The sequence below is a fragment of the Caenorhabditis briggsae genome (genome assembly GCF_000004555.2).
Source record: "Caenorhabditis briggsae complete genome, chrIII, whole genome shotgun sequence".
NCBI classification, from domain to species: domain Eukaryota; kingdom Metazoa; phylum Nematoda; class Chromadorea; order Rhabditida; family Rhabditidae; genus Caenorhabditis; species Caenorhabditis briggsae.
The window spans coordinates 3,704,475-3,712,033 of record NC_013490.2 but is presented as its reverse complement, the minus strand read 5'-3'; the positions used below and the strand labels follow the sequence as shown (position 1 = coordinate 3,712,033).

At 38.6% G+C, this 7,559-nt stretch overlaps 3 protein-coding genes across 3 annotated transcripts in view; 1 reads left to right on the top strand and 2 right to left on the bottom strand.

Moving 5' to 3' along the window:
- Positions 1–654: 654 nt before the first annotated feature.
- On the bottom strand, positions 655–1,472 carry CBG19694 (the record flags this gene model as incomplete). Its single annotated transcript, XM_045243578.1, has 3 exons — positions 655–734; positions 1,073–1,241; positions 1,290–1,472. The coding sequence occupies 3 exons, from the start codon at positions 1,470–1,472 to the stop codon at positions 655–657; spliced, it is 432 nt and encodes a 143-aa protein (XP_045096845.1).
- A 222-nt stretch (positions 1,473–1,694) lies between these two features.
- Positions 1,695–3,354, top strand: Cbr-let-767 (the record flags this gene model as incomplete). The annotated part of the gene is made up of 4 exons (XM_002634663.1): positions 1,695–1,845; positions 1,968–2,317; positions 2,372–2,488; positions 3,022–3,354. 4 exons carry the CDS (start codon positions 1,695–1,697, stop codon positions 3,352–3,354), a joined length of 951 nt encoding a protein of 316 aa, XP_002634709.1.
- Positions 3,355–3,586: 232 nt separating this feature from the next.
- Positions 3,587–7,559, bottom strand: part of CBG19696 — a gene marked incomplete at both ends in the record, with an annotated part of 5,958 nt that continues 1,985 nt past the window's right edge. The window contains 5 exons of the mRNA XM_002634664.1: positions 3,587–3,887; positions 4,087–4,226; positions 4,512–4,630; positions 5,544–5,689; positions 6,225–6,914. Of these exons, the coding sequence (XP_002634710.1) occupies positions 3,587–3,887; positions 4,087–4,226; positions 4,512–4,630; positions 5,544–5,689; positions 6,225–6,914 (1,396 nt within the window). The remainder of the gene's footprint in view (positions 3,888–4,086; positions 4,227–4,511; positions 4,631–5,543; positions 5,690–6,224; positions 6,915–7,559) is intronic.

The window sequence follows — 7,559 nt, the reverse complement described above, 5'->3', positions numbered from 1 at the left end:
CTCAGCCAACGAAATTCGGCAGCGAATTTAGAATTTTTCCTAAATTTACTGGGGCGCGCTTTCTGACCCCCTCGCTTGAACCCAAGTGGGGACCCTTATGTGATTTTTTTCGACCAAAAATTTTTTTTTCGAGTTTTTTCGATCTTTTCTGATCAGACAGACAAACAATCTGAAATACGAAAAAAAAATGGAAAAATTATGAGAGCTCAAAATTTGGCTCAAAAATACAGAATTTTTGACACCGGGCCTTCCGGGCCTTGAAAATTTCCTCAGGCCCGGGCTTTGGCGGGCCGGCCCGGAATTTTACAAGTATGTCTGCGGGTGAACGGGGTTCACTCAAATCGCAAAAAAGAATTTAATCGCTTGAAAAAACGATTTCTAGTCATTTTTAAAAGAAAAAATCGCAGTAATTGACTAATTAAGCTCATTTAAATTCATTCAGTAGCCATCATTACAATAAATAGAGAAAGAAAAGTCTCGAAATTCTCACGGGCGTTTATGTTACAAATGGGAGAGAAGAGATTGCGTCTCCCCCTATTCGACCTTATCACACCATTTCTGGCATGATAGAACAGCGAGAGTGGGAATAGATAAAAGAGGGGGACACAAGTAAACACGAATATGCACACAAATAACGAGGAATTCAAGTAGGAATTAATCGACGTCCATGTCCTCGTTGTCTGGACGGTTGCGCTTGGCTTCTGGCTCGCGAGCAACGTCGTCTTCTGGATTCTCTGTAAATATTCTGCATTAGTTTGGTGTGAGGGAAAATTATTAGAGCTGTTGTGTGATAATGGACAGAGAAGTTCACATGAAAGACTCGCGCAAAATAGGTGCGAAAAAAAGAAACAAAAATGACGACCACGATTAGTGAAAGATATTCAAAAGATCATAGCGCCGTACCTAGTCGAGACACTGTCGCCGCAATTGAGCGAGAAAAGAAGCCAAGACAAGGCTGCCCGAGCACACTGGAGGGCACCACAGCTCTCCGGCAGATCGGGTTATCAACCCGTGCTGAACGAACATCAGGTGAGAATCTCGGTCTATTTCGAGTGATTTAGAGGGTACTCACCTTCAGCTGACTTATCCTGCTCTCCTCCTTCAGCCTTAGTCAGATTGGTGGCAAACTTGCGAAGGTCTCCTTGGGTGGCAGCTGCGATGGTCTCATCGTTCATACCAAACTGAGAGAGAACTGGTCCCAATTGACCAGTTTGAAGAGCATGTCCAAGAGTGTCAGCAGCCTGAAAACAAACATTCTTATTTGTTGAAAAAATACAAAAAAAACAAACTTGTCTGAATTGTGGCGTTCTCACGGTATCGGCAAGCTCTTTAGCTGGATCATCAGACGCTGGAAGGTGCTGAGCAAGCTCATCAGCATGATTCTTGGCCACATCAGCAACAGTGGAGTTGGCGAGAGCCTCTCCCAACGACGGGGAAAATCCTCGTGTGGCCTGTGTTGAGGACGCCAACATTTCGGAAGGTATGTGGTCCGTGGGTTGTACCCCGCGGCGCCCAAAAACACCATGCGCCTTTAATTTATGCGCTTTTCAATTTGAATTTTTCAAAAAGGAAAACAGCTTTTTAAGCGAAATTCAACTTAAAAACATGAATCAAACGGAAAATACGCATTCTAGCTTCGATTCTGGTGTTTTTTTTCCTTTTTTGTGCTAATTTTCTGGAATTTTCCAGGTAACATGGCTTGCCAGTGTTTCCTAGTTGGTGCTGGATACGTGGCGCTGGCCGCTGTCGCCTATCGTATTTTGACGATTTTCTCCAACATTTTGGGACCATATGTGCTCCTTTCGCCGATTGATTTGAAGAAGAGAGCTGGAGCTTCGTGGGCTGGTGAGTTTTTTTGTTGCTTCTTTCATTTGAAATTGATTTAAAAAGTCGGCTTATCAGTGGAGTTCTTTGTAGCTAGTCAATTTTTATCGAAGGTGCTCGTTTTTTGAATTTTGGAGTTTCAGTTATCACCGGAGCGACTGATGGAATCGGAAAAGCTTACGCCTTCGAGCTCGCCCGCCGTGGCTTCAACGTCTTCATCGTCTCGCGTACCCAATCGAAACTTGACGAAACCAAAAAGGAAATCCTCGAAAAATACCCAAATATCGAGGTCCGTACCGCCGCTTACGACTTCACCAACGCCGCTCCTTCTGGATACAAGAATCTTCTGGAGACACTGAACAAGGTGGAAATTGGAGTCCTCGTGAACAATGTCGGTCTGAGTTACGAGTATCCAGATGTCCTTCACAAGGTTGACGGAGGAATCGAGCGTCTGGCCAACATCACTACGATCAATACGCTTCCACCAACTCTGGTGAGTTTTGATTCAGATTTTTGGTGATTTTTACTGAAAAAGTTGTTCACACAGCTCTCCGCCGGAATCCTCCCACAGATGGTTGCTCGTAAAGCTGGAGTTATTGTCAATGTTGGATCGTCGGCCTCGGCCAACCAAATGGCTCTATGGGCTGTCTACTCGGCTACCAAGGTATGGAAAATTCAACATTTCGAAAATTCGGAAATTTAGAGAGTCAGGGATTAAAAATTCAAATTTTCAAAGTTTCTTTCGAACTCTGAAAAGTTCAAAAACTCGAAAATGCAGAAAATTCTAAAAACCTAGAGTTCGAATTTTCAAAATTTTGAAAATTCAGAAATTCAAATTCCAAAAGTTCAGAAGATCGGCGATTCAAAATTCAAAATTTAAAACTTTCGAAGTTTCAAAAATTCAAAAATTCAGAGCCGAAGTCCCACTCTGAAATATTCTGAAGAAACACTTTTTGGGCGGAGTCGGGCGCGGAGCCTAAAATGCAAGCTGTGCACGGTTTGCCGTACGGTTTTTCTCATGACCGTATCCAAATGTGCTAGGAACCATGCGGCAAAACCGTGCCAGGCTTGCAGATTAGGCTCCGCCCACTTTCCCCAAAAAAGTTTTTCTTCGGAATTCATGGGGCCTCCGAATTCGGTCGACGGTCGGTCGCCGAAAGAGCCTTTCAACAAATTATCGTCAAAAAATTTTTTCAGAAATACGTTTCCTGGCTGACAGCAATCCTTCGCAAGGAATACGAACACCAAGGAATCACCATCCAAACCATCGCCCCAATGATGGTGGCCACCAAAATGTCCAAAGTGAAAAGAACCTCATTCTTCACGCCAGACGGTGCCACTTTCGCGAAATCCGCCCTCAACACTGTCGGAAACTCATCGGATACCACTGGATACATCACTCATCAGCTCCAACTCGAGGTTATGGATCTGATCCCAACCTTCATTCGTGACAAGATCCTCACCAACATGAGCGTCGGAACTCGTGCCGCCGCCTTGAGAAAGAAGGAGAGAGAAGCCAAGGCTCAATAATTTTCTGCTTTTTGAGTTCTTTTTTATATTTAAGCCATATTTTTCTTGTTATTAGCATTGTCTCGCGATTGAATTTGATGCGAAATTCAAATATCATTTATTGTGTTTATGAGGAAAATTGAGTCGTTATTCTGAAGAAAAAACACTGGGAGAAGAGGCGAATGAGTTTAGAATGGGGATGTTTGAAAAATGATAGAAAACCCGTTTAAAGTTTTGTAAAAGAGGGAGGAGTCTACGAAAAATGAGCAACAACAATAAAAACCAGGGTCCCCAAAAAGCATCCAGAGCTAGATGCCGCGGAGCTAATTGGGCACTTGTGATGAGGTGACACGTGAAAAGCCGCACACACTTCAGATGACATTGGAGAGTGGAGAGAAGAAGCACGATGGTATTTGCCACGTCGCTGGTCCATTGTACGGTTCTGACTGGCGTCTTTCATCAGGATATGATAGGCATAGGGAAGATCATAGCAAGATGAGACAGTGGACAGAGCAGAGAGACGCAGACCGTGTTGTTGTTTGAAGAGTTCGAGTCTTTAAAAAAATTAAATATTGCAAGCCGCGCCCCTTGGTTTGGTGAAAAGCGGGCCGTTTAAGTATAACATTGGCACGGAGAGTGGCAATGCGGCCGCGTAGCGCAGGCGGTAGGTCGCGCGCTTGTTGCGCCGCCGAGTTTTGCTTGCGGGTTCAATTCCTCTAGAGGGAAATTGAAGCCCAAAAGCATTTTGCTTACCTAAACTTCTTCCTGTCCTCACACATCCCTTCGCAGAACGGTTTCAACGTCACCATAGATGATGGCTGAGCGAGAAGAACAAAAAGATACGAGTGACACGTGGACGGCTTCTTTGGAATCAAAGGGACATAGTCGGCTTTCTGAAAAGTGAATTTTGAAATTGGATTTGATTTGGGCAAAGTGGCCATATCGAGGGTCCCCTGAATTCAATTGAATTTGGGTGCGCTACACATTCGTTCTTGATTTTTTGAAGCGTAAAATTTCATGAAACAAAAAGTTTTTGATGAAAAAAAAGGAAAAGTTTGTGGGAGTCATCTAATGGATAGATGCGCCCAAACACACATTCGTACCAGTTTTGATGAGTTTTTTGTTTGGCGCCAAAACGCTAGAATTCTTTATGTTTCACTTCGAATGCTTGCTCTCACCGTTTGGCCATTTCCGTTGGCTGCATTTAGATTGGCAGCTGGAATGTCAACTTCCAGCCAGTGGAGGTGGCCGTGATGAGCGTCGATTATGGCCAAAGTGAACTTTTCGTTGGAGAGTTCTGAAATTGAAATTAGAATGTTCTAGAATGAGGAATGTAGTAATGGCCTAGAAAATCAGACTTTGGTAAGTTAGACCAGGTTCATTATGACCTAAAAAACAAATCCTGGAAAGGTTCTGAAAAAGCTTTAGAATGTTCTAGAAATGTGATTCTTGGATTTCTACTAGAATCTTTAATTCCAAAAATAAAAGATACAAAAATTGAAAAATACAAAAATTTAAAAATTCATAATTTAAAAATTTTAGAATTTTAGAATTTTAGAATTTTAAAATTTTAGAATTTTAGAATTTGAGAAATTTAAAATTTTAGAATTTTAGAGTTTTAGAATTTTAGAGTTTTAGAATTTTAGAATTTTAGAATTTTAGAATTTTAGAATTTTAGAATTTTAGAATTTTAGAGTTTTAGAATTTTAGAGTTTTAGAATTTTAGAATTTTAGAATTTTAGAATTTTAGAATTTTAGAATTTTAGAATTTTAGAATTTTAGAATTTTAGAATTTTAGAATTTTAGAGTTTTAGAATTTTAGAGTTTTAGAATTTTAGAATTTTAGAATTTTAGAATTTTAGAATTTTAGAATTTTAGAATTTTAGAATTTTAGAATTTTAGAATTTTAGAATTTTAGAATTTTAGAATTTTAGAATTTTAGAATTTTAGAATTTTAGAATTTTAGACTTTTAGAATTTTAGAATTTTAGAATTTTAGAATTTTAGAATTTTAGAATTTTAGAATTTTAGAATTTTAGAATTTTAGAATTTTAGAATTTTAGAATTTTAGAATTTCAGAATTTTAGAATTTTAGAATTTCAGAATTTTAGAATTTTAGAATTTCAGAATTTTAGAATTTTAGAATTTCAGAATTTTAGAATTTTAGAATTTTAGAATTTTTGAATTTTAGAATTTCCGAAAGATTCTTACCAACGAAATTTCTGGTTTGCCTGTGATAATTGATATAGTTGGATTCAGAAGACGTGATTCTCATTGAACTGATTGATGGAGATGTTAGAGTGGTGAGAGCTGATATGGAGACATCGGCAAGAGGATCCAGGAATATAGAGGTTTTTCTGAAAGATGATTAGTCATAACATTTGTCGTTTTTGAGTTTCTACAGTAATCCAAATCAGGTTACGGTAGCAATGATTTTCAAGTTTTAGCCAGTTTATCTCGGTTTCTGTAAAAGATATCAACAAGCCCTTCAATCAATTCAATTAAAATTTTTAGAAAAGTGGCCAACTGTAAGTGATAAAATGAGCAATATTTTATCAGTTGACTACTTTTTGATACCTCTCACAGGAATCGAGATAAATTGGCTCAAAGTTGAAAAGTTCTTGCCGGTTGGGACAAGCGGTCTCCTGCCGATCTCTTAACTTTGAAACAATTTATCTCAGTTCCTGTAGAAAATATCAAAAAGTGGTCAACTGATAAAATGTTAGTGATATAATGAGCAATATTTTATCAGTTAACGATTTTTTGATACCTCTCACAGAAAGCAAGATAAATTACCTCAAAGTTTAAACTTCCAGAGTTATATGAATATCATATTCTGAGCATTTCTATGAGTTTAAAACTTGAAGATCTTCAGAATCTACAAAAACTCACGGTAACATAATTCTCTGACAACAGACATTTGCATTCATCGCATGTTGATCGAAAGACACAGATAGCCAAGAATCAATCTCATCGATCGGAAGACGATTCAGAATAGTATGATGACGTGGTGGATTCAGAGAAAATCTATGCTGAAGAAGACTATGACAGTAATCCACTTTTCCCTTCAATCTTTGTTTCTCAATTGCGAATGGATCACTGCTAGCAACAATCAGGGATAGCCCAACAAGATCATCTTCCAATTCATGTTTCAACATGAATTGAGGCAAATCAAAGTCCTCTTCTGATTTCGGTGCTTCCACTTCGATTCTTCCTTTTCTGAAGATCAAAACTACCATTGGATTTGGAGATGGACGATAGTTTTCAGTAGGCTCATAATCCTTTAAATATTTCGTTGCTTTGGGAAAATCAACAGCCAAAAAATTGAGTGTCGCATAGCCAACATCAGTGAACACAACTGTGTATTGATCATCGAATTGAAGTTCACTCCACGAGATTTCCGGACGTTTTCGAATTCTGAATGGTTCCACGGGTTCCATATCGGGATCTGCTTCAACTGCTGACGTGTTTCCCGAGAAGAAATCATGTTCACAGGCACGATAATGGCCTGGAGATGCTCTGTATGTCACTCTGGGGAAGATGTTCAGGTTACGGAGATACGCAGAGTGGTAGGTTTTGACTCTGAATTAGGTGGAATTGGAAACATTTCTCTTTGACCCAATATATCTCTTTTCCTGTAAAAGCTATCAAAAAGTGATCAATTGATACAATTTTTTTCCTATTATGATAAAAATTCTATTAATTTATCATTTTTCAATATTTCTTATCAAAATTGAGATAAATTGAGTCAAAGTTAAGAGGTCGGCAGCCGATAGCTGAGCCAGCAAGCGCCGCCTTTTCCACGTTGAGCCAATTTATCTCGGTTCCTGTAAGAGATATCAAAATGCTGTCAACCAACAAAATGTTCACCATACAATCAGCAACATTTTAACAGTTAATCACTTTTCGATATCTTTCGTAGGAACCGACATAAATGGAGTCAAAGTTAATCTTTTCCAACTTTTATGTGTTTCTAGGTCGAATGTTTTTTAATTCGAGCTATCGCTTCAAAATTAAATTTTTTAACATTTGAAAATTGATTCAGAATTTAGAAAACATGCTCTTCTGAGTGGTTCATCTTTTACTTTTTTAGTTTCGAATTTCTAGGTCATTATGTTGGCTTTGAAAATGTTGATTGAAAACATTTGAAAAATACAAAAATCAAGTGTTTAGCTCAGTTTTGAAGATAGTTATCAGTCAAAATGTTTCCGTGAGGACGCGGTCGGC